The sequence below is a fragment of the Artibeus jamaicensis genome, unplaced genomic scaffold (genome assembly GCF_021234435.1).
Source record: "Artibeus jamaicensis isolate MK-2021 breed Jamaican fruit bat unplaced genomic scaffold, CSHL_Jam_final scaffold_754, whole genome shotgun sequence".
Taxonomy (NCBI): domain Eukaryota; kingdom Metazoa; phylum Chordata; class Mammalia; order Chiroptera; family Phyllostomidae; genus Artibeus; species Artibeus jamaicensis.
This window is the reverse complement of record NW_026522054.1, coordinates 5,665,887-5,693,532: the sequence shown is the minus strand read 5'-3', so window position 1 is coordinate 5,693,532 and position 27,646 is coordinate 5,665,887. Positions and strand designations below refer to the sequence as shown.

Here is a 27,646-nt window from a genome sequence, read left to right as displayed (position 1 = left end):
GAATGAGGCAGTGGTGGGGTGGGGTCCATGGCTGTCCATCCCCTTAGACCAATTCACTGGGGACCTTGACCTCCTCTAAAGCTTTACAATGACTTTCTTGTTACTTAAGCTGCTTTCAGAGGGGGTTCTTCACTGTTACTTTTATGGTACTAATCAGCTAATTTTGTACTTTATTTTGTGCACACATAATTCTAGAAGTTCCACGATCTTTATATATATACACATATATTTTCAATATTTGACTGAAAATATTCAGTTCTAGCCTGAAGAGCTCATGCAATTTTTAGCAAGTTGCACAAAGTACACAATTGAATGTTTCAAAATTTGAAGACTTCAAATAAACACCCTGTCAAAATACTCATTATAATGACACAAAAAGAAACACACCAGAACCTGGTAGTTAAAAAGTGAAAAATAAAGTCCCATCATCCCTGTGGACCATCATGATGAAAATCAAACAAATCCCACCCCCAAGTTTATTTTCAAAAGGTTACCTGCTGAAAGCATATTATCAGCAGCTTTAATATATTTTATGATCTAACATTTATAGATTCGAGAGAACATATGTTAATTACAAGTACATATGTAAATTACAAGTACATTCCATTAGGAAGCACCATCTACACACAGATGTCTGTGAGCCTTTGATCTTACTAAGAACTAGCACCTTCACCATCTCATTAAAGTGGCGCTTCCCAATCTGGCAGTTCTGCCCCCTCTCCCCAGGGGACACGGGGTCATATCTGGAGACGTTTTTTGGTTGACAGGAGTGCTATTCACATCCAGTGGGCGGAGTTCAAGGATGCTGCTAATACAACGGATGGCCCCCACAACAAAGACTAAGCCTGCCCAAACGCCGACAGTCCCAAGAGTTCGAAATCCTGTGTTCAAGTTTCTTGAGGGGCTCTGCTTCACCCCACACCCCACCACTTTGCTCCGATGCGACCATTGTCTTGTCTTAAATATTTTATCACATGTGCATGTGTTCCTAAGAGCATGATAAAAAAGAGTTTATCACCAGCTTCTAAACAGAGTATTAATGAGCCTCGAGTGTGTACAAAAATGCATCGGCATCAATAATTATAGATTTCTGAAAAGGCTTTCAGATGTTTCCTGAAAGCAAAGTTTGCAGCAGGAATCTGTCTCATCCATCAAAGGCTTCCTCTTCTGAATATATTGATTGGTGTAAGCAACGAAAAAGGTCATAGTTAACCCGTTTTTGGGAGCTTTAATAAAACCAGTATGGTTTCATCAACTTAATGAGCAACATTTTTGGAACCCATTGGCTTGAAGGTGAAAGGGAACAGCAGAGGGTGAAAATCACTCGTCATGACACAGCTCTGCTTTCAAACTGTCCCATGAGTGCTATTCAGAAAAACTTCAAGATAATCAATGACATGTTCCAGTTGTGGGCGGAAAAATGTGTCTTAGGGCACACGTCAGTTTTAGTTTTAACGTATCTATTCACACATTGTCAAAACTGCTGCAAATGTTTCACAGGTTGCCTTTGACACTCTGCTTTCAGTCTGGGTTCAGACTCACAAATGTAGTTGTGAGGAGCTGTCTCCTGTCTCCCACACATTTTTATTAGAATTAGAATATTCTGCTTCTCAGGAAATGCTATGCTTTGGTTTATTGCCTCAGAGTCCAGCGGTTCAGCTTTCTACAGGAATGGTTGCTTTAAGAAACCACTAGGCTTAAAAAAGAAAACTCCAAAATTTGCATCAATTATACTTCGTCGGTTACACCTAAAAAGACTAAATGACACACCGGAAACATGGAAGCAAACACATGACCTACAGCGGCTCATCAGTTGCACCAAAATGCAGGGTCTGGGAGGCTGACAGCCAGAGCACATGTTATGACCTCCTGTCTCCCGCTGTCCCTGCTGAGGTGTCACCGCTGTTCCTACAGGCACCAAGATAAGGAGTGGGGAATGAGGAGCTCTCTGGACGCTTTGGCTTTGGTTCCAGGGCTCAGTGGAAGGAGGCGACCTGTCGGAACCCAGTGCTGTGGCGGGGACACGGAGGAGGGGGACCCAGTATCTTTGGAGGAGTTTGCTTTCTTGTCAAAACCCACATTACTCTGTTTACCCTAAGCTCCCCCACCCCAGTCTCTCTTTCTCTCTGTGAATAACTACCCGGGGGTGTCCCACCCACGGCCCGTGGGCCATATGCAGCCCGGGATGGCTATGAATGCGGCCCAACACAAAATCTTAAGTTTGCTTAAAACATGAGATTTTTTGTGTGTGATTATGTGTCCCAATGTATTTAATGTGTGGCCCAAGGCAACTTCTTCCAGTGTGGCCCAGAGACACCAGAAGGTTGGACACCCCTGGATGATAGAACATTATAGTTGAAATACAATCGAAATGCTCCAGAAAAGCCCCCTGAATTTTTTGTATTTCAGTATTTCCTCCCTTTGTCAACTGATGAGTCAGAAATCACTAAAATAGCTCATAAAGTGAAACCAAGGATTATTTAGAAGTTAGAAGTTTGGAGTAAAAGAGAATATATTAAGAATTGAAAAAAATGCAATGGTTTAAGAAAACAAGGCGCCGTTTATCCCACGTTTACACCCCTGGAAGGAAGTCAGCGGAGTTTCCAGCATGAATTCCGAGCAGACACAATAGGTGACTGGAGGATCCAGCCACACAAAGGAAATAAACTAGAAGAAAAAATTCTCTAATTTATACGTGGGAGATAAGGTTATATAAAGCTGAAACTCTGGTTCCATTCCAAGCAGAAGTCACAACAAAGGGAAACTGGATACTTTGACAGGACTTAGCGACACGCCTTACCCCAAACGCCCAGCACCTCTGTTGTTTTGAGAACAGTTTCAACACTTATTCTTCCTCTTTGAGAAAAATATCACAATGTTGTCATTCATTCCAAATACGATAGTAATGAATTTCATTATATCTCAAATTATCACAGAAATCAGAGAGTTTCTTTTCACTGCTTTTTACAGTCAACCCTGTCTTCCACTAAGTCTCCTGAGTTCCCGTGAGTTCACCTGCTCGGCGTGCTGGCATCTGGGTTGATTTCTATGTTATGTCAGAGTCGAGGGACCTCATGAAACAGGTGCATACAGACATTTTCTGTGGTCGGCAGGGGAAAGAAGGCATCGGTGCGGGTTATCAGTTCGCTGCCTCACTTTCACACCCACCCTCAAATGCCTGCCCCGTGACTGCGGAGGGAGGCCCTGTAAGGCTTTCTCCTGCCCTGTGGGCGGAGCGGCTGGAGCCACAGGGCAGGAGGCAGGCAGGGGCCCGTCTGCTGTTTCCAGCTGCTGTGTGGCTGTGGGAACAGGTGCTTGGCCCCAGCTATACACCTAGGACATGAGGTCCCTGTGCGACCTTGCTGTCCTGCTTAGCCACGTGATGACCATCCCATGGTGCTCTCTCTATGTGGACTCAATGCCCCAGAATGCCTGAGGCAGCTGACCCAGTCTTTGAAGACTTTGCCCTCACTTACGGGGCCAGGGAAATGGTTGTAACACTTGTAACGACTCTGGTTATCATCATAATTTTACATAAGACCAAGTACAAAGTGTGGAGCAGAACCACAGTCTCACAACAGGCTACTGAAGCCGCCTGAATCAGCGGCAGGGGCTACTGAAATGCAGGGTCTTTTTTGGTCAGACAATCTGCACACCTACGCCTCACTAACTTGTCACCATGAACAGTCACTTCAACTCTTAGAGCCACATCTGCAAGATGTTAATGATAATAGTTTTCTTAAAGTTGTGGAAAAAAACAGCAGAGATAATAACTGGCACTTAATACTCCATAAATGCTCAGCATTGTTATTACTACTGGTGTCTGAGTTGGGGGATTATTAACAACCACCAACATCTTTAGGGTTTTCCCTGTTGGCTGTCAAGCTTTTATCTTACACTGCACATGGCAAGTGGCCAGAACTCTCGTGTCCTTGGAGATGTTTCCACTGCCCTAACTCCCAGATCCCTCCACTGGCCACCACATACTGGCAGTACACCCCGGACAAACCTTGGAACACCTGCCGTCTTCCCCGCATCAAGGCAGCCTCCACACCTCACCTCCTCCTGCTCGTCACTCTACTGCTGGATTCAATTCCCATCCCCACTGTTCCCCCAAACATTTTTAATGATTTCTAGTATTCAGCTGCTTCAACAGCTGCGCTTCAAAGCCACAGTCTGAGCAGTTAATGACCTGAGGATCATTTAAAAGTAAACGTAATGACCTTGGGATTGAATTGGTGCTTTGATATGTAATTTAGATGGTCTCTTTTTCGTTCAGGTAAGGGGGACTGGTGGGTGTTTTCTCCTCCCTAGCAGACACAGCTATTCAGAGGCTGAAGATGAATATACAGTGAAGGTTGGGGAGTTTTAGGTCCAAAGGCAGAGAGAATGGAACGTCTCTGGCTTAAGGAGAGCAAGAAAGTGTTCCCCAAGTAAACTAAAGAACTTCCAAAGTGAAGGTGAAGGTCATGGGGTGGAAAGGACTAGCTGATGAAACAGAAGAAGGTGGAAGAGAATTTGGGAAGAAGAGTAAGAATCATCTGTGGCAAAGAAAGAACATTAAGGAAAAATCTTTAATTTTCCTTCCTCATTATATCAATAGATGTTGACTTTCTGGAGCGGCTCACTACCTGTGTTAAGTTCGATCTCAGCTCGATCAGAGACACAAGGATCAGAGCTGGGAAGGGAACGTGTTATAATTATAAAAAGTATAATCATAACACGGTAAGGGCCATACAGAGGCAATTCAGGCAAGTATGGTTTGCACTGATATATTTTAGTAATGAATTTGCAGTCGATTTCATCAGAAAGGGGAAGAAAGAGGATGTACGAGGGCACTACTTTAGACCAAGGCAGGAATTAGAGGGTAGCCTCACAAAATGTAAACTTTACCAAATTTCACACAAAGGTTTGGGTTTTCTTCTGACGCTGCTGGGCAGACACGCCAATAGCGTTGGTGGCAGTTACATGATGTCAGGAAAGCAGCCCACAGAAACGCAGAAATCTGAGGTCACGTTTTTGTCATATTGAAAAATATTACATTTTAAACCCTGCTGATTTCCTCTTTAGAGTCCCAAAAGTTATAAGATCTTAAAGAGTCCCTAGACTTCTATTCAATCCAACAACCTAAAGATGAAAGACGACTAGCAAAATACCGGGACACAATGTTCTTTTCTTGTACCAACTGTCATCTCTAGCTGACAAAGGATCTTTCTCAAATCTTATTAGAGAGAAGCTCACAGGTAACTTCCTGAATTTGACAGCCTGGTTATTTGGGTGTGCCGAGATGACAATATGGTGACAGACTAGAAGCTGTCACTGTGTTGCCCACGGTGAGCAAACTGTGGAATTCAGCTCTGTGGGAAAAAGAATTCCAAGCAGGGCCCGGCTGTCCCAAGGGTGCACTTGGGTATAAGTACGCTCAGGGGCTTCAGGTGCCGGCTTCCCCAGCCCCTGCCAGTCCACTAACTCACTTACATACCTGTGTGGATACACAGGCCCCCAAATTATTTATTTCCGATGATGTATCTCTAGGCCTCTGCAAGTACTAGGAATATCAGGGAGGGCCCTGAAGAAGAAATCAGTTGCTGTACAAACATCACACACACACATACACCCATTACACCCTATTAAGTGTTTATCATCCTGTCTGTCCATCCAGCTCCCCGTTCTCTTTTTCTCTAGCCATAGATACATAGTATAAGTGAGGAAACAAAAGCCCAGAGGGGATACGTTGCCCCAAACCAAGTAAATCCACACCTGGCAGGTAAAGAATTGTGTCTGTTTGTCAGTTGAATGTGTACTTCTTTACATGTGATGGCAGTTGAGAATCCTGTTGTATATGTGCTTTACGTGGATATGTTATAACTATTTGTTCCTGGGAGTTTTCTCTCCACGTCCTGATCTCATTTTTTAAAAAGTTAATTGCTCCTCTTTTCTAGTGAGTAGGAGAAGGCCTTTGTATGTTAAGAACATAAGCCTTTCATACATCACATACTTTTTAAATTCAAGGGAAAGGTGCCCTTGAAACATCAGAAGAATATTTTTAAGCTGTGAGTGAAGGTAGCTATATTTCATAATTTCCAAAGTTATTATGAGAACAAATGAATAGGCTTTCATGTTAGAACTATAATATAAATGTCACACAAAGCCTTCCTTTATATTTATTCCATTCATCCCAAGACTGCTCCTGGTGTATTTTTCATGTCAGTGTGACATTCTTAACGCACAGAGAACATGATAAGTGCCCCTGCACTGTGACATTCTTACTTGTCACTGCTGGGCACCAACCCTGCAACCTCCTGCCCCCACTTCTACTCTGTGCAGGGGGCCTCTGTTTTGACCTCTAAGTCCCACATGGCTGTTTCTCACACCATCCCCCGGACACTCACAGAAGGAGGCCAGTGGTCTGTGACTCCAGTGAACTGTTAATCATTTCCTCACCGGATCCCGCAACCTTGTCCCTTCCATCTATGATTATTCTAATAGTAATAGTCATTCATCAAGAGCTGGATACATGTCAGGACCAGTGCTGAGGGCTTTGCATAAATTATCCTCTAATGCCTACAACTCCTCCATGAGAGAGCGCTCCGTTTTCCTGTACTTCCCGTGTCGGTTTATTAGGTAGTTTTCCAGGTGTTCGGCTATTTCATGTAAGTTTTCAAATTGATTGGGACACAGTTGCTTGTAACGTCCTCTTACGATGGCTCTGATGTCTCTAAAATCTGCAGGATGATTTTCTCATTCCCCACACTGCTGGGTTTTGTTTTCTCCCTTCTTCTCTTGACCACTTTCCTCAGTAATTTATAAAATTATTAATCTTCTCAAAAATCAACTTTTGGTTTTGTTGAGTTTCTCCGTGTTGTGTTTTTCATTTCATTAAGTGTTGCTCTTATGTTTCATAGCTTGTCCTTTTTACTTGCTTGGGGTTAAAAATTTTTAACACACCATGAAAAACTTCATGTTCACATGGTGTGAAAACTGCACACAAAGCCCCTCCCCTTCAAATTAATTACCTTTTTTAAAACAAAGCAATTGAATTTTATCAGAGACAGAAATGGAATTTACTCACATGCCATAAATGTTCTGGAACAACAGTCGTGAAACATGATTTCAGGGGCCCAGGCCCTACAAGGAGATTTTTTTCAAATGGAGGCTTAAGTGACTGCTTTTCAGCTTTTCCAAAACATGCACTTAAGACTATAATTTTCCTTCTATGCACTACTTATCTGCATTCTACATATTTTGATATATTATTGTGATAGAATTTTTCAGGTTGCTTATCTTCAATGTTTTTTGTTGTTGACCCATCATTACTTGGAATAAATCATAAAATGCTTCTTTCCCAGCCATAGAAATTTTCTACTTATTTTTTGTTACTCATTTCTAACTTAATTTCACTGTAGCCAAAGAACATAGTCCATAGGAATCAAATGTTCTGAGATGTGTTAAAAGATTTACTCTGTGACTCAGCATTCAGTCTCTTTAGACAAAAATCCCATTGCATTCCACTTGAAAAGAATGCGTATTCTGCACTTATAAGTTGTCGTGTTCTACATAGGCTATGCAGGTCGAGTTTATTAACTGTTCAAATCGCCCTATCTGTACTCATTTTTTTATATGGTTGTACAATTCGTTACTTAAGGGTTGTGTTCAAATCTTCAGGATTATAAACTCACCTCCTTTTCCTTGTGCCAGTTTTCTGTTTCTATCGCTTGGGGCTGTTTTTGGGTCTACATAAAAATTAGCAGAGTTATATCTTCCCATTGTATTGACTTCTTGATCGTTATGAAATAGCCATCTTTATCTGTGATAATTCTTCTTGTATGAAAAGTCCATTTTGTAGTTAGTGGAGTTTTATTAATTTTCCTTTGGTTAATATTACATGTAAGATATTTTCCATTCCTTTTGCTGTCATACTCTCTGTCTTAATATACAAAGTGGGTGTCTTATAAGCTATATATATATATATATATATATATATAATTTATATATAAATAATTGTATATAAATAATATATCCTGATGAGTTTTGTCTTTTAGTAGGAGAATTTAGACAATTTACATTTAGTATAATTATTAATCTATTTGGATTTAAAACATCATCTCGCAATTAGTTTTCAATTTATCCAACCTGCTCTGTAAACTGTTTCCTTAATACCCTGGAGATCACCTTAGACTGATAATTCTGCAACATCCTGGACCATGCAAAGACCCTGCATGTTTTAATTCCATTCATTCCCTCTTACTTTTTGTGTTGTTAATTCTACATGTACTTTAATCCCCAGAAGACATGACTATTGTTTTATATGGTCGACATCCACTTTCACTTGCCCACATATTTATCCTTACTGATGTTTTCATTCCTCCTTCTCCCTTCGCTGACATCTAGAATAATTTTCCTTTTAACTAAAAAATTACCCCTATTTAAAAAAAAAGTCTTCTGCAAATAACTTCTTTGAATTTCCACTTGTATAAAAATACCTCTACTCTGCCTTTGGTTTTGAAGGTCATGGTTGCTGGGTATAGAATTTGAGGGTAGCAATTCTTTTCTTCCAGCATTTCCCAGGTGTCACCATGGTGTCTTCAGGGCCCATAAGTTCTGTTGGAAAGACACCTACCAGTTTTGTTGTTTTTTCTTTGGCTGTCATATGTCCTTTCTCACCCAGTGTTTTGAAAAGCTTTTGCCCTTCATCATTGGCTTCCATTGGTTTTCCCATAACATGGTTAGGTATATTGACCTCTGTACTTATCGTTCTTGGTATTTGTAGAATGCCTTGGTGTCTTTTGTTAGTTTTGAAAGTTCTGGGTAGTACCTCTTCAAATATTCATTTCATTCTCCCTTTCCTCTACTCCTTGCATGCCCGCGATCCGGTGGTAGACGCCTTAACCATGTTCCATATCTTCCTTTTGCTCTTTTCTGTATTTTTCATTTTTCCCCCTCTGTGATACACCTCTGTGGGTATGTCCCACTGGCCGACCACTCACCAACCTTCTCTTCCATCATGTCTAATTTGCAGTAAACCTTACTAGGAAATTTTACACTGTGGCCTTCATGTGTCTCAGTCCCAGGTCTTCCATTTGATTTCTTAAGACTCTAGTTCTCTGGAGAGATTCTCCATCCCATCAATCTGTTCCCCCGAACACACTAACTACAGTGACATCACAGTCCCCTCCGGTATCTGGATCCCTGTTGATTTGCTTCTTACATCCACTCTTTCTGCTTGGATCTCAGTTAGTTGTCGCTAGGCCTGTGCATGCCTGGTCATTTCTGATTGAATGATAGACTTTGCATTTAAAAAAATTCCCATTTTTGTCTCCTCGGTCCAGTGACTCTTAGGCAGAGGACAGGAGTCTGCTCTCTGTTTGACCTCTATTCCCTGGGTGTTATGGACAAATGCCTCACAAGGAAAGTTGGTAGTGAATACGGGCTCAAACGAATGAATTTTCCTTCTATCAGATCTCGGCCCCACAAGGACCTGATGGCTTAATTGCTCCTGATACATTCAAATAGCTCTTTTTCATGTGACTGTATTTTCTCCGCAGGACAATTAGTCTGAAACAAGGTATTCTATGAGAGTCCTTCTCAGTGATTCTAAAGTCACTAATTCATTTGCAATCCCCTTATCAGGAGGCTGTTTTATGTCTTACACTTCCAGTACCTCGGGGCTAGAAGTAGAGGAAGAGTTCACTCTAATCTCTTTTGTCACTTCCAAACTATGTTTCCTTCATCTTTCACAATCCCAAGCTACATTAAAATTCATGCCTTCTGGCTGTATTCCCCATCACTACCCCTTGCTCGACCTTCTGCTTCTCTATCATTCAAGGCTCTAGTTAATTGCTTTCTCTATGGCTCACCACCACCCCTGTAATATCATCACTGATTAAATCAACCACATGGGTAACTCAACACTCCAGCTACTTAGCTACTTTGTCTTTACACCTCAACTGATCATTTTCTCCTTTTTTCCTTTGTAGTCCATTCCCATAGCATCCTGGACTTTGTTATTACCAGTAAATGTACATTTAAACTTGATTTTAAGGCTCGCAGTTTCTCTTTTATTTTATTTTATTTTTTTAGAGGGAAGGCAAGGGAGGGAGAGAGGGAGGAAGAGAAATATCAATGTGTGGTTGCCTCTCGTGCTTCCCCTACTGGGGACCTGGCCCTGCAACCCAGGCATATGCCCTGTCAGGGAATCAAACCAGTGATCCCTTGGTTTGCAGGCTGGCGCTCAATCCACTGAACCACACCAGCCAGGGCTGAGGCTCACAGTTTCTGACCTCTGCCTTCTCTCCTCCCAGCTTGCTTGCATTAGGGTCCCACTGGGACCTTGCTAAGGTTTGCAAATCGCTGACCTGACCACTTCTTCAATGTCCATCACAGGACTCTTTCGGCTCCTTCCCTCCTGATCAAGTTTGCATTCCACAGTCAGGGCTCTGTAACATTTTCCTAGGAAAATCTTAAACTCTGGTGAATTCAAACTTTCGCTTTCCCTATACTTTCAGAATAGCTCAAGGTGGCTGGAGAAAAATCTCGCAATTGTGGTGCTGCATTTCAATTTAAAATTATGATCACAAGCCTCTAATGGACAATCAACGTGGTGAGACAATTGTTTTCGTTTCCCTACTAAGTTTGATTTCTCTCTCCCACTATTGCTACCTCTCCATTGCTTTGTTTCCCTTCAGAGCAAAACGTCTGTGATGAGTCATCCATACGGGTCTCTAACTGTTCGCCTGACCAATCATTTTTCAATCCCCCGTCAACCTGGCTGATGAGGCCCTTGTTCAGTTCACCAAAGAACACTATGCCGCCAAGTCCAACGGCCCCTCCTCTGCTCTTAGCTGACTTCACTTCTCAGGAAAGTAAGACAAACCTCTTCTCCTTTTGCCTCAATGTTCCTCCTCTGTCTCTCTGGCCAGTTCCTCCATTTCTATAAAGCCTTTAAATGTTAGAGAGCCCCTGGGCTTGGTCCTGGGCCTCTTTCTACAGCTTCACTCCCTCCTGTGAGAATCTCATTCGGCTCAGTGGCTATAAATCCCAGCTCTATACTGACAGTTCCCCAAATCATACCTTCTTTGAGCTTGACTCATAGGAGGGGGTCAGACCTAGATTAATCTCTCTACCTGTATCATTAATAAGCACAAATCAGAGTTTCCTATGCTCAAAATAAAGCTCTTTATTTCCCCCAAATGCCAGCCCATTTATCCTATTATCTTTCTGGACTCAGTAAATGATAGCATCTTCTAATCAATCAACTGCTCAGTCAAAAACCCTGGGGTAATCCTTGATTTCTTTCTTTCTCTTAACCCCATCCCCCACAGCCAATACCTTATCAAAGACTGCCAGCTCTCTCTCTAAAATATACTTATATTTTCTACCTTCATTTTCCCAGGTCACCTTTATCTCCTGCCTGGGGGATAACTCAACAGGCCACTAACTGGTTTCCCTACCTCAATTCCACTCCAATCCATTCTCCACACAATAACCAAAAAAATCTTTTGAAAGTCCAAATCAGATCAAGTTATTTCCATCAGTGCCTCATCAGTGGTATATTGTAAGGACACAATAAATATTTGTTAAAAGACAGAATGAATGAATAGATGGATGATTGAAAATGATACATGGAGATCTGCTCATGATTCAGAGCTTGAATTGAAACCTGAGTCTCTTACTCCATCATGATGGACACCTTTCCCTAGGGCCAGGCGAGATGTCAGCCCTTACTCCTCTCATCTGTTGCTGAGAACAAACATCCATGCTTCGCCAAATTTCAAAACAGGTCTTATAAAATAGCTATATTTTGTGCATAGTGGTACCACAATCAAATTTCTTACTATTTTTTTTTCATTTCATTTAATTTTGAAGGCAAGGGAGCTAAAGTGAAGAGGGTGAATGTTTTTTACAATTTTCTAAGTTCTCTGCTAAATGCATAATTTACAAAGATCCAATAATATTGACCAAAATTATATGCATGGGGCATGGTGCCAAGAATTAGCATAACAGACAGCTTTTATCACCCACTAACCATGGGGCCTTCATTCAGCACATGATTTTACCTTTTTATGACTCAGTTAATCTGGAAAGTGGAAATAATAACAGCATTTATCTCCTAGAAATGATAGAAGGTTAAAAGTGAATACAGGTAAAGTATATACAACAACACCTACTAGTTGCAACTATTATTAACCACAATTATATTGCAAATGTACATGGATTATCTTTGTTTCATAGGGAATGTTTTGATTTAGAAAAAAAGAGATTTTTAGTGAACCCTATTATTACCCTTAAACTAGAGGTTTTCTAGCGAGTCACAGCTGAATGTATATCTCACTCTTTGGTGATTATAGGAAGAGTCTCGGCCTCACTGCTCTCTTTAACCACTTGAAAAACTTGCACCTTGCAAGGGGTCAACATACATGTGATTTTTAAAGAAATGGCTTCTCAGGCAATTTCATCTCAGTGACTAAACAGACTCCCAACACAGTGAAAACGAGAAAAGGAGGCATCTGGGGCTGCCAAACAGACAGCTTGCTGAGCCACAGTGGTGGGTTGGCACATACTGAACACATATGCCCGGTGCCTGCTGGGGACTTACTCGGCCATAAGGACTGGGCTGGAATGGGGAGCAGGCTCAGGCGGGAAAAGGTGGTTTAAGGAGAGTCTGTAACCAAAGAGGTTAGAGAAGCAGGGACTTAGAGTCTGCAGGACTTCTACCTGGAATCTGGAAATGAATGACATCCGCAGTTTCTCCTGAAGTGCCAATAAAATGAGGTGGCTGTTACTTGCTGCCATGGGGACAGAGGGGACATACACACTGGGAGTTAAACCAGAGGACAAAGAAATGCAGGATTCAGGAAGAGGTATTTATCATCGCAGGAACCCACTCTTGGTTTTGGAGAGCCAAATTTCCATCTGGTCTGGAGATTCAAGTCAGCAAATATATACTGAGCCCTGGTGGTTGTCCGTACACAGCAGGAATTCAATTCAATGCAGCCAACCACGTGCCTTCTAGTTCAGGGTGCTGTGGGATGGAGAGGAGAGACCGGGAGTCCTGGGAACTCCTGCTAAGTCAGCTCCTGTCTGTTCTAGATCCTCTGCAGACGGCGGCCTCTCTGTGCCCACAACATCAGAAGTCAGGGTCACGTAGGGCTTCTTTCTTTGCTTGAAGTTACATAAATGATTTTAGCCTATCTCACCACTATTCTGTTAATGACTCAATAGAGCTTTTGCTTTTTAATCTGAAACACCGCGATATCACACATCTTCACATCCCAGCTACTTCTTGGGTGGTGTTTGTGAACAGCGACTGGTATTTCCATTTCCTGGGTTGAATGTGGTGGAGGGAGCATAGGAGCAGCTCTTCCATGTTCCTCAAAACTCCCAAATTTTCCAGACTACTTTCCAAGTCTGACAATGCAGAGAGAATGGATGTGTTCGCCACTGGGGGTGAAATATATGCGTATCTGACCTGCAATGGAGTGTCAGCCGATGTCAGCCAATGGGCACAGAAGGACTCGGGACAGAGGAAATGCTCACCAAAGCCATTCTGCCCGACATTGAGGGAAATCAGGGGCTGCGCTCCTCTAGCCTGTAGTTTAATGTGATGGAGGGGTCTTCGGCCGGCACTAGAGCTGCCCCCGGAGGACTTACAATGTGGCAGAGGTGACCCCTGATCGTGGGGACAGGAGACAGGCATGGAGACAACTAGGAGGCAAAACGAAGTTAGCATCTAATGGATGCTAGTGGATGTGATGTGAATTAGATACTGATAGGAATTCATACGTAGGAAAAACTCGCTGTGGACTTAGGCTAAGAACAGATTCACCCACCCAAAGGCAGCTGTGAATGAGTGCAGCTGCAGTTAAGCCTCCTACAGAATTGGGGGGTTAGAGACCACTGAGGGGGGTGAGAATAACCGGGGTGTGATTTCCACCTGCTACTAGGAAGAAAGGTATGGAAAGGGACTGCCATCTCTTTTTGGAGAATCGGCTCCTGAAAACTCAGCATAGTTCACCATTTTTGTGAGATTTCAAAGGTCAAGACCCTAGGTTCTCAATGAGGCCTTAGTAGGTGGTCCCCCACTGTCTGTTGAATTCATAGAAACTTCTTAGGCATGAGCAGTAGCTGCCAAAACATCTTTTCTCAGGGGTGGTCTCAGTAACAGCCAATGAGAATATAAACTGAGAGCCGAATTTCCAAATCAGAATGAGGCGACTACCAAACTCAGATATTCAAATGGGACTTCAGAACTTTAATTAAACTTCCAAATGTTATTGAGTTATTTTACAAACATAAGTTAATCATGTAAAATTACTCAGCTTATGAATGTTTTATCATTACTGATTATACTAGAAGCCTCAAAAATTGTTCCAAGTAAATTTCCATGTTTAAAAAAAATATGTTTATAAATTTTAGAGATAGAGGAAGGGAGGGAGAGAGAAACATCAGTTGGTTGCCTCTCGTATGCACCCTGACTAAGGATCAAACCTGCAGCCTCGGTGTGTGCCCTGGCCGGGAATTGAACCCCCCAACTTTTGGTGTATGGGATGTCACTCCAACCAACTGAGCTGCTCAGCCAGGGCTCCATGTGGTTGCTTTTTAATAGCACATAGGACATTCCTGCTTTTCAAACTTGAACCACTATAACACTGACTTGTGTCAATTAAGAAAAGAAAAAAATAAGAAGCCTTATGGAGAAGGGTAATTTCAAATATAAGCCTAATTTGCATTTGGCGATAAATAAAAGCAGAGTAAAGGTGAATCAGAAACTCTCTCAGTAGTGTCTTCCCAAACTGAGTACGAACAGTCTTGACTTAGGCATTGTTATAGAAAATTCGCTGAAGGGGTGCACAGTGGGGTACAGACTTGTCAGTTTGCAGGTTGGCAGATTGGTGGTTGCCTTTCATCAGTTTTGCTTTGTGAATATTAAATTCACGAATGGACTGGCCTCAGATCAAGGGCTGCCTGGTCAGCAGAGTAGGTGTGTGTGTGGGGGCTGAGTGGTGCCCGTTCCCGGGGGAAAGCGGGAGTTTGGCTTCACAGGGAAGCGCAGACCTGTCCTCAGGCTGCTGGGGATGAGTGACGAACTCCTGCCTCTGCCCCCTCCGACTCAGAACCACAGGGAGGGTATAGCTCCCACCGGTAGATTGAACTCATCATCAAGTATTTGTAAGTGTTAGCATTTTCAGCGGAGAAGCCCCTTAAATGAGAATTTCCCTGGGAGACTAGGGGTAGAGATGGGGGTAGTTTTTAGGACACATGCCCCAAGTAGAAACTTGCTGAGCAGGGCAAGCTGTTCCAGCCTAGTCAGGCCTAGCACTGCACTGTGGCTTCCCATCCCATCAGCCCTGCTCTGGCTTGTACCCTCACGCAGCATCTCCGGAGTGAGCCCTCTCCCTGCACCCCGTCTCCTTCCCCTCTTTCCATTCCTTTCCTGACAGCACGCTCCCATTCATAAAATATACTTATTTTTGAAAAAAATGTTTAAAATTCTTACCATGTGCCAGGCACTGCGTTACATACTTTATATGGATTATCTCATTTGTGTTTAGGACAACACCACACAGTAGCTACTATTACTGCCCCCCCTGCAGAAATCAGGAAGGAGATGGAGACTGTGAGAGATCAGTGACTCACAGAAGTCACCCAAGAGGCAGAGCCAGGAACACACTCTTGCCCTAAACTCCGCTTTTGGCCTCCACCCTATGCTTACGTCGAAAAGAGAACACACGCTCGCACAACACACAAATCGCCTGTCATCTCGTCACTTAAAGGTAACCCCTATTAAAACTCAGAGTAGATCTTTTCTCATACATAAACTAGACTACCCCTGAACAACAGGGAAATACCCCAGCAGTTCTCTGCGGCCCTTCACTTAGCCACGTCACCCGAGTGCTTCTTCCACGTCAGTGACTGTTCCCCCTGAACTTGATTTCTGGAGGGTGAATGGTGTTCCATCATGAAGATGTCCCGCTGTTTACACACCCAAGCTGTCTCTATGCTGAGGAAGTGTGCTGTGTGTACAGGTGTGTACACAATCTTTGCCAACCTGACTCTGAGCGGCCACAGGGGAAAAAGGCCTGAGGATTAGGGGTTGGCTGCAGCAGGACCTCACCCCATCCTGTCTCAGCAGAGACTAGGGCCACCCAACGGCACGAATCTCATGGCGGCACACAGCACCTCTGGCCTTACCGCCTCTTATCCACAGGCGATAGCTGTGAATAAAGTACTTACTGAACTCTGACAGTCTTGGCTTCTATATAGTTGTGTTTACTATACGGTTACTTTACATTTATTTGTTATTTTACATTTTGCTATATTTTGCATGTAGCTTTTCCACAGGAGGAAATGTACAGAGTTTATGAGCTTCCTTAATAATTCTATAAAAGCATGTACTGCTGCACTGCCTCAAACCCTTATCCAAGGAGAGCTGAAAAACAGCCAAAACGATGATCGGGGTGGTCAAACAGGAGTACCTAACTTGCGGTGGAGAAGGGATCAGTTAGTGCCTTTGCCTAAGTCTGGGCTAATTACCCTTCAGAATGAATGGAGCGGCTGGAGCACCTCGGCAAACCACAGGCACTCTTCTCAGTTCCGGTCCAGACTCCATCCTCCAACAGGGCAAATGGCCACAGGAGAAAGGACATTCAAAATAATGCCCCATCTCCAATATCCATGGGAGCTTATTAAAGAAACAGATGTGCAAACCAGAGTTGTTTAAATCATGTCAACCCTTCAAAGGCCATTTTTACTATTCTCTGTCGGAAGAAAGGTGGCATGTAAATTTCCATGACAACCAGCATTTACATATTTACATTTTCAAAGGCCTGTAGCATCATTTCCTGATTAGCATACCATTGGAGAACCTTCATAACCTTTAAGCAAGGGCAATTCCTCTCTAGTATAGTTTCTTGGTACAGAGAAAGTTACTTCTCATTACCATCCAGGACTTAATCATGTCGGACCAAACTCTTTAGCCCTTCTAAATCTTCTGATTCTAAATTTAGCAACTTGCCACCTGCCTATGGAATGCCCAGGGTTATAAAAATGAAGATTCACGCTAAGATGGGAAAATCTGAGAGCTGTTCTCTGCGATTCCTCACACACCCAAAGCACTCAGGCTGTGTATTCAACAGACATTAATTTACTGCCTGTGTGAGCCAGACTTTAAGTCTCCGTCTTGCCCTCACTGAGGTCAAAGCCTAGAAGTCGAGATGTGCACTCAGGGCAGATGCTGTGAAGGAGGGAAGCCCCGGGGGCTGATGGGAGGGACGTGGGAGAGGCTTCCTGGGAAACCCTGATCAGGGGTGTGGAATATCTCTCTTTCCTCACAAGTTGCCAACAGCACTTTATTTTCTTCTTAATTTCATTATTGCTCTAAAAAAATCAACGTGTCTGCACAGTGGCCATTATACCCCAGAGTTACTTCAAGATTTCATCTTTCTGCTGCTTTCTTAGTAAAAGCCTTGGTATCAATTATGAGTGATGGACCTATGAATCGCTACATACAACACAGTGATTGCAATTTTGTGAGCACTGAAAATATTTAACACAAAACTTCTTACTTCCAAGTTTTTGCACTCCTCCAAAATGAAGGGTCAAAATACTTAGATTTTTTAAAAAAGGATTTTTATTTATTCACTTTCAGAGTGAGGGGAAGGGAGGGAGAAATGGAGGGACAGAAACATCGATTGGTTGCTTCTCATAAGCACCGTAACTGGAAATGGAACCTGCCAACTGAGGACACCCAACTGAGCCACGCAAGTCAGGGTAAAATACTTAGATTCCATAATTAGAAAAAAAATCTGTCTTCCCAAGCTGAGGGTTTTCATTTCAGTTTCAGCCAGGAAAGAGACTTTGCTCCTATTACAAACCCTGGAAGGGCTTGCTCTAGAAACACGGGAAGACCCTCCATCACAAACGTGCTGGCTGGCGCCACTATAATTCACAACCTGCTATTACTTCATGGCTTATCCTAAAGAGGTGATCCATGCTCATTTTTTTTCCTTTAAAACATACTCTTTGGAAACCATTATCACTCCTGTAGACACATACTCTAGTCACATCTCTTCCTGGAAAAATTACGTATAATCACAATTATCTCTATTTCTTTGCTAAATTCAACTCCCAATATACATTAGCCTCATCAGTTTACCAGCTAACACTTGACCTTGCAGAATTATACTGTCCAGGGTCAATTCTCAGTAAAGAGAAGTAGGAGCAAGTCTCACAAGTAAGAACAGTCATGTAGGCAGCATGTCAATATCATCTTGAATGTGTTCATCACACATGACATCTGAAATACTACAATTTACTTCCAGAACAAAGGTGAAGGTAAAACTTGCCAAGCTAAAGGCTGAGTCTTGGTTTTGGTAACATAAAGCCTACTTCTGTCGTGTAGATTATGAACCTACTCAGTGATTGCCCATCAAGGCTTAAAATTAGTCCAAGGGAGTAAGTAACAAGGGGAAGCAAAGCCATTTCTTGTTTGCTTCTTTCAAATCCATCAGATAATATTTATCAGGGGCACACATCACTCCCCTGATACTCCTGTCCATAACGACAGCACTTTCTAGAACTCCAAACTGCCTCATGTATCTGCCCCAACCAGATTTCAACTACCTGTGAAACATAAACTATTAGTCATGTATTCTAAGTGCAAACATTCAAAGTCACATTTTTAAAGTAAATTGGAAAGTAAGGAAACCTAAAAAAATACATTCTGTTATCACTCTCTCACATAAACATTCTAAGTGTGTTGGGGGTATAGAGAGAGAGAAGAGATAATCAAAATTTAAACAAGGAGGTAAAAAAATCAGGAAATGTGGATTTTTACCAAAGAAACTACAACAACAGCCCTCAGTACAACTATAAACAGGTTCACTGATAATGATAATTTGTCTCAGTTTAGAAAAAAACAACCAAAACAAAATAAACCCACAATAAAACTTGCCAAAACCTAGAGTATGCGGAAATCATTAATATATTTCTACAGAAATTATGTCACGCCTTATAATCTCCTGGACTATCTTTTCTAAGCTGTCATTTAAGTCCCAGATTACCTTTTATTTGTTTTAAAAACCAAGTCTGTCTCTCATTTGCACTATTATTTACTTAAATTATATTTAAATCATATTTTAATTGAGTGATTGATTTTCTTTTTACTTAGCTTTGCCCTAAGTATTACTATGCATAACATAGTGGGTCTGATATCTAACACATATTAATAAAATACATTAAAAAAATTCAGGAAGACCCAAAATCATCTAACACACCATCATTGATATGGGAGCCCTATGTGGGAACATATTACCAAAGGTTGTGGAAAGTCACTGGCTAATGTTGTGTCAAGGAAGGGGCAGGGGAAATTTGCTGATTTTAGGGAGCATTCTTTTAAATGAATTAAACAAGGTGGCTATAGACTGAAATGGCTCTAATGCTCTGGTGGCCTAGTGAGCAAACACAAGGGCATCTTTCTGACTTCTCAGTCCGGACTAGAGGTCTGGAAAGGGCAGCAGGAGGAACCACGAAGGGCCTGGGGTCTCACCCCACCCGAGGAGGGTGCTGTGGCTTTGGGAGGAGGGGCTGCCCCACCTTGCCAGCCTGCCTGGCCCTCCCCGGGCCCACACCTGTGCTCAGTTTCGCCATTTCCAGGGAAGCCTCGTTCTTATTTTCCCCCAGCATATCTGACTAGCTTCAGGCGCAGTAACTTGCTCATGGCTGCAGCTGCTCGTGGCTGCCTGGTGCACATCTGTCTTTTGTGGACTGTTTCTGGACAAACCTTCCTGGAACTTCACCAAAAGACTGGGACCTCTCTCTAAAAATATCAAAAGGTAACCTTAAAGCAAGGTCCTCAAATACAGATTTAAAATTATTTCATGAAAATTATTTCTAAAATCACTGTTATTATTTAATACATCGCTGTCAGAGGATGATGTAGAGAAATGCAACTGTATTTATATATACACACACATATGTACATTAATAAAAGCCAGACAGACCTATCATCACTACCTGGGAAAGAGCTGAGAAATTAGGGCCCTGTTTATCACTCCATGATTATAAAGGAAATCATTGTCTTCTTGTTTTGATAAGAACTTGAGCCTCAGTTGTAGTAATAGATACATAAGCCTGTGGTAGTCTAACGCTTTCTATTTGTGAGAAGCAATAACCGTAATGAAGTTTTAATTCATAGTTCACAACAGAAATGTAAACTATGCCTTTGCCATAAATTCATGAATAGTCATTTTCTATCTACAGCAGCTGAATCTTTAGCAGCACCTGAGAAAGGTGGTTATGGTGTCTCATGTTCCCTTAACTCAACTCTGGTTGAGTTAAGAAGCTTGAGGATGTGTTATGGCAAAGAGGCATATTTGCGATGGACAGTCAGGAAGTCACAGAATGCTTCTGCCCCCCCCCACCGCCGCCTTCCTAACTCCTGTGTCCCAGATAATCGGACCCAAAGGGCATGCAGACAGTTCCCAGAAGAACACTCATCTGCAAATTCCAGCATTCGGAGTTACCCGAAAGGAATCCATTTTTGGAAACATGTCAGATAGCAGAGTTTCAGATAGTGGGAACCCCATTTCATATTTTTTAAACAGGAAAAGTAATAACACATTTCAGATCCAGGTGAATTGTATCTGTTAATGCACTAAACTGGATGTTTTCTAGTTTTTCAAAAATAGCCCGCTGAGCTCCAGTACTGGAGGGAAGCTTTTCAGATGTAGCCATTTCTCGTAAATTTTCTTTATTGTCCTATGCATAGAAAAATAAGATGCCTGGCAATAAGTACATGTGCCTATAATAATATAATATTGACATTTTATAATATAACATGTAGGGAAAATGATGAGCAAAATGCTCAGCATGTTTAAACTGCACCAAGATGAGACGTAAGGACTTCAGATGAGAGGTCACTACTGAGGCTAGTGTGTTGTCCTACCCTGGGGACGCCCAGCCACTTGAACATTTTTCATTGGCTCATACATGCCAATTCCTTTTCGATTGTAAATTCTGGGTAAAAATTTTTATAAATCAGTAAAAATATTTGGAAATGAGAGTTCCATTAGTGAAGATCACAGCAAAATCAAGACAGTCCTTTTAGAATTACTCTCCTTCTTCTCAGGATTGTGAGCCATACTGCAAAGTGTGCCTGATAAATGATGCTCTCTTGTGAAATTATGTTGAAAATAGTGAATCAGGAAGTTTCCCAGACTCAAACCTTTTTGAATTCTATACAGCAAGGGGACAATTTCCATTTGATGAGCAAGAGAGAAACAGAATTCCAACATCTGTTCTGACCAGTAAAGTCTCTTCGCTCTAATTACATCATTGAAGTACTCAGAGAGGGCAAGGTTCCTCTGTCTACTTACTTACTGTTCAATGGCCGGGATATTATTTCATGTAAACTAATATGCAACACTATTAAAAATCCTAGTAGTTTTAATTGATTAGTTCTTCCATCTACGGGTTTTACTCAGACCATTTTCCAAAGGAGAAATAAGAAGTATACTAAGTGAAATGTATTAATTATCAAGAAATTATATATTAAATGAATTAAAGGTGTCCTAACAGAATACCCGGTTTTAGAGTAGCATATCAACCTTGGCCTTACCCTTTAATTTCAAGGCTTCTAATACCTTTGAATCAGCTGTTACATCACTCACTAGCTTGATTTCGATGTTTTGTGAAGTCAGTTGGAGCAACTTTTCGAAAAGACGTTGACCCTAGAAAAAATAGAGACAGAGAAAGTCAGAAAACCAAAACGATGCTACTTTACATGGGCATGCATAAACGTACTCAAAATTAGAACTATTCATTCCAATTTTAAAAGGAAAGCACTTCAGCAATTGGTATGCTTGCAAATTCTACCAGAGAGTTTACATGGAATAGTAACAGGAACACAGATTACGGTCTGTTATCTTTTTTTGAGTACTGCATGGTGCAATTCAATAATTACTGTAATAATAATTTCAATGCTGCAGTGCAAACTCCCCCTTGTTTTACTGGTTCAAGAACTTGCAGGTTTTCTACACAAGAAGAGATAGCAGAGAATATTAAACAGTTGAGTTTGGGCCCCAAGACACTGGATTCCAGCCAGTTTTCCAGTTTACAAATGGTTTTCTTAATCGCACTAATCTCCAGGTTCTTCCCTAAGTAAAATGTAGGCATTTGTACTTACTATAAAAGGTCTTTGTGAGAATTAAAGGTGTTAGTAGTAGGTAAGTATCCTTTAAGTGTGAGCTCTCAGGGGAGAATCACCGCTACTTAGCAGGGATTTGCCTGCACTTACCGGCTTGTTTAAAACTTGTTTTATTGAATTCAATTAATGGTCTGCCTAGCAATCTATAATTATTAGCACAGCCTAAAAATAACTGAAATAAAGCAAAGTAAAAACGATTTTGGAAAGAGCATTTTAACAAGCATATACATATCATGGTTAAGTTTTACTCTCAGGGAGAACCTGGGCAGTGATAGTGCCTGGTCATTACCTGACCTCAGCTGGGTGGACTGCAGCATCGTCCCGTTCATCTTCCTTTGTATGTCTATATGGACTCCCTCTCCTGATCATGAGAGGGAACTGGTTTTCTTTCATTGATTTCTCAGTATTTTTGTTATTCAGCCGTAACCTCAAATACCTTCGGGGTTAGACCGGCAAAGAAGGCTTTGGTCTTAATGGTCCCCAAGTGACCAAGTGTTATCTCACTTGGTAAGAATGGACTGTTGATAGGGATTATGTAGAAAGGAGTGGGAGACTGAGAAGAAGGAATGGAGGGGAGAGGAGGAAGAGCAGTGATTCCTGCAATTCAGTCTCAGCAAGGAGAGAAGCCCGAGATGAAAGCCCTCGAGCCGTGGAGTGTGCAGGAAAACATAAGGGTGGTAAAGGCGTTAGGATGACAGATGACTGGAAGAGCTACAACATGTGACTAACAGACGCATTGGAAGAGAAGAAGAGGCAAAAGGAGTAAGTATGCAAATAACAGAAGAGTAATTGTTTCACTTGAGGAAAGACCTGCGTCTACGTGCTGCAAAGATAACTGAAGAGGGAGGCAAATGGAATGTGGAAAGGCACAGTTAGGCACATTCTGTAAAATGACTCCGCAGCAAGGAGGAAAAGAGATTCTTACAAACTTCTGGCCCAAAACAAAACAAAACAAAACAAAACAAAACAAAACAAAACAAAACAAAACAGCTACCTATCGAAGCAAGGGGAGCAGACGGGCACAGAGCCCACCGTCTGTCACACTAAGTCGATTCAGGCTACGGCAGAAGAAGACTGGAGCTCAGTCCAGAATTTTACTTGCCAGCATGAAAGAAACACTTGCAGATCTGCACAGATTGAGAGACTATATGGCCTCCATAACCTGTATGAGGAATATTTTCAAGGACGAGCTGTAACCAAACAGTAATATAAAACCGAGCACCATCAAGGAGTATGAAGGGGAGAAGACACAAGTGATGAGCAATACGGTATGGAAATGTGATGGACGTACCTGCTAAGTAAAGATTCTGGAAATGGAAGAGACACATTACAGGGGGAAGTCTGCTGGGACTCTGGCACGTGTATTCTCTGTGGGGCTGCTCTTGTCCAGACAAAGCTGAGAACTGGTTCTTGTGTGTGTATATGGTTTGCATGTATGTGTGAATTACCACTTTTATGACCAAAACACACATATACATCCAGTAAATGTACAATATATCTGCAGAATTAAAATTTCAGAGGGAGCAAGTTTAGGGGAAAAAATTCTAATAAAACTTCTTTACAAGGTGATAATGAAAAGAAAGTCGAGAAACACTCTTCTATAGCCAGTGGGATGAAGAATCTCAGTAAACATTAGGATAAGACTCGGGGAGGACTTGAACATACTAGGTGGGGAAAAGCAGGCCATCATTGCACAATGGCACAACTTAGAGCCACGACAGTTACGAATCAGTGTGCAGCAGACAGCACGCCAGCTAAACACATAAAGCAACAGTTAACAGGAATGCAATTCAAACACTAACACAGTATAATCATTTTAAATATGTCTCTCAAATTTGGGCCAATCTAATAGAATATAAATGGGTGTATCTGAAAATTAAACAATACTATCAATAAACTTGATTTTAATGTATATATTTACATGGGTTCTATAGATCAAACCCCTCAAAACGATCTTTAGCTGTCTGTGGAATATGTACAAAAATTCTTTAATGCCATTCAGAAGTTAAAATGAGGTGTTCCAAGGCACCGTTGTCTGCCATAAGCTAAAAAATGAGAAGCAGACCATTAATATGTAACTCACGAAACAAAGCTTATCTACTTGAGGAATGAAGAACTCACTCTTGTATTATCCTCAAATCAAAGGGAAAAAAGTGAATTTTTGTATTCTCTAGAAACCTATGAATAAGTGAACACTTCACTGCAAAGCCATGAAATGAAGCAATATCTTGTGTCAGAGAGAAGTTTACAACTGTAAATGTTTCCAGTATTTTTTTTTAAAAATACCGTAAGGTCACAGTTACCACATGAATCTGTCAGAGGCATAGGAATGGAGAAATAAAAATAGGACTTAACGGAGAATCCAGAAATGGTGCAGATGTGATGTTTATCAACAACAAGAGTGCCGTTTTAATTTAGTCCGGAGGAATATAAAGTGGTTGAGTGGGGCCCACGTGGAAGGACCCTGTATCACACCACATAAAAAAATACATGTTCTCTGCAGAATGAGGCTATACCAATACCTTAGAAGAATCTAGGCAGCTACATGGAGAGCCCTAGGGTGGGGAAAACCTTATAACCTGTAGGAGGTTAAATGATGACCCCCCCAACGATGCAGGACCTAACCTGAAGCAGGTAAATGACACCTTATTGGAACAGGATCCTTGCAGATGTGGTTAAAGAGTTTGAGATGAGGGGAGTAAGCTGGATACCCTACCCGGGCAGACCCTAAAGGCAATCACCGTGCACTTGTAGGAGAGGCAGAGGCAATGCGACAGAGAGCAGAGAGGCGAGGGTGGTGGCCTTGAAGACTGGAGTGACACAGCCACAAGCCAGGGGTGCCAGCAGCCCCCGGAGGTGGGAAGGAGCAAGAGCTGCACCCTCCCCTGAACCCTCTGGAGGGAACGGAGGGAATGCAGCCTGAGTCAGTGAACCTGACCTCAGACTCCTGCCCCTAGGGCTGCAAGAGAACGAACTTCTGTGTTGTAAGCCGCAGTCTGTATGAACTTGTTACAGTGGCCATAGGAAGTAAATACACAAGCTAGCTATGTCGTAGCGATCAAAGATAATACAGAAATATAGAATTACAAAACTTTAAAGAAATATATAGCAAAAACACCACAAGTGAATGAAAACCAGTCAAATTTGGAATATTTACTGTGCAAGTGAGAAATGGGTTAATAACTGGACTCTGTAAAAACACATTAGAAATGAATAAGAAAAGGTCAATAACCCAATCCAATATGTGAGACTAGGGATGCCAAAGAAAAGCAAGCCTTCGTGGCTGAGACACAAAGAGGTGCCGTATGTAGTGAAGTGAAGCTCAGAGCAAAGCGATAAAAAGGTCTCTTTTGTACCCGGAGAGACTGGAAAAAACTGATGAGTGGCAACATTTATTCTTGTGGGTAGTTTGGGAAAAGGTCACTCTGCCATATCCCACTCAGGAACCCATGCCTAGAAATCAGTCCTGAAGAAACACAGGCGCCCAAACGTGTGTGTGTTTATGATTATATGATCACGGAAAAATGCAGAATCTATCTCGGGTGTACTGTTGTTCTGCATATAGGTCCTTACATGTATTCGTATGTGTATGTGTAAAATTTCAGTGATAAAAAGGAGACATGGCTGATTAGTCATTTTAGATTTTTAATGATACAGTCACAAGAAAACATGGATTTGTTTTAAGCCACTGGGTCCTTTTGAAGCAGTACATTTGCCATGACTTTTGTTTTTAAATTTATCACTCAAGAGGCAAGACCAGACATGCATAAATCACCTCTTGACTTCATTTACTAGTTTATTTATTTAACAAACTAGTTGAATTACTTATAAGATTGATTTCTTACCGACATTGACTAAAATTTCTGTTCATAGGATACACAGAATTTCCCAGGGATATGGACATCTATGTATTATTTCCTTGTGTATCTGTCTCTGTCAACTTTTATTCATACACACAGGACAGTGTCTTTTCAGCAAATTCATTCAAGACATTTGCTTTTTAAGCCGATTCACTCAACACACTCACTGGATGCCTGCTGTGTGCTGCAGATAAATGACAATTTAGCAAGTACAGCCCAGTATGTCAGGTGCCGGGGTGGAGGGGGAAGTACATGGAGGGAGATGTGATGGGGGCCCCAAGTCCAAGTCCAAGTCCAAGGCACTTAGGGCAAGTTCCCCGGAGGGAGGGTGGAAAGAGAGGATGGTCCAGGTGGAGACCTGTGACGGAGAGGGGAGTAGGCTCTCGTAAGCCAGGGTGAAGAGTTTGGACCTCATCTGGAAAGCAGCGTGCACTTCCTCAGGGTGTTGGACAGGGGAGGACACAATCGAATTTCTGCTCTAGAAAGGAAAAGAAACCCTCTGACTGCAGATTGGAGAAGACATGATACAGAGCAAGACTGGAGGCTGAATTAGAAGTTTGGTGCGTAGTTTGGTGAGAGATGGGGCCTGAGAGTAGTGTCAATGGCCATCCAAACATTGGAAGGATCTTGGGTGTTTATGAGATGGCACAGTGATGAACTTGATGGGTAGACTTGGGCTTGAGATAGGAGGTGGAGTTGGGGATGGTGGCCAGAGTCCCAGCAGCTCTTGGGGACATGCCTATGGAATATGGGATTTCTCATCTGAAGCCAGAGGTCGGTGGCCGTTACACCAGTGCACGAATGTCCTGAGCTCATGGACCAGCTGCAGCTCAGGAACCTGGCAGGGCACACCCACTTTGGGAGCATGAGCAGCAAGCACTGCCTGCTGCATCCCAGCAGGGACTACCTGCTCTGTGGGGCAGGCTGCCAGATCCCATCCCATGAAGGGATTTAATTATTCTGAACAGGTAATCATCGAGGTCTTGCCTAATGATGGTTACCACAATTATGCACCCCGTGGGTATGAACATATCCATCCCTGGCAGGGGCAGATGAAGAGGAATGAGGAAGCTCATCATGGCAATAATGACCCAGGAAATAGCAAGGAGTTCCTGTCAGGAACAGCGTGTCTGTACAATACCAGGGCCCTCAGCAGCTGGTTTCCTACAGTAGCTTGAAAGTAGCTCTTGGTCTGCTCCAGAACTTCCCCTAGCTGCAAAGGGCAGGCCAGCAACTTGGTCTTGGCGGGGCCACTCAGCAGTGTCTGGAGGCACGTGGATGGCACAGCCAATCAGCACTCTTGCTGCAGATCAAGGGGATGTGACTGGGCAAGGGAGGGACGCCAGCATGTGCCAGACACTCAGCTCTTCCATGGTCAGTGTTTCAAAAGGGCAGAGGGCCCCACACAGAGCAGAGGCAGAATTCCTTCACACCCTGTCTCCCCGTGAGGACCCAGCTTCCCTACGGAGCAACCATGAGGGCACTTCCCATTCTCCCTGGAAGTCCCACTGTCTTAAGAAAGCAGCTCAGACTCCTTAGCCATCTACTTCTGAGAATTAACTCTGGGCAAATGAGCCACAAG

At 42.4% G+C, this 27,646-nt stretch overlaps 1 protein-coding gene across 1 annotated transcript in view; it reads right to left on the bottom strand.

Moving 5' to 3' along the window:
* PLD5 (phospholipase D family member 5) overlaps positions 1 to 27,646 on the bottom strand; it is a 224,403-nt gene that overhangs the window by 53,998 nt on the left and 142,759 nt on the right. The window contains exon 4 of the mRNA XM_037150881.2: positions 21,617 to 21,728. Coding sequence (XP_037006776.1) covers positions 21,617 to 21,728 — 112 coding nt within the window. The remainder of the gene's footprint in view (positions 1 to 21,616; positions 21,729 to 27,646) is intronic.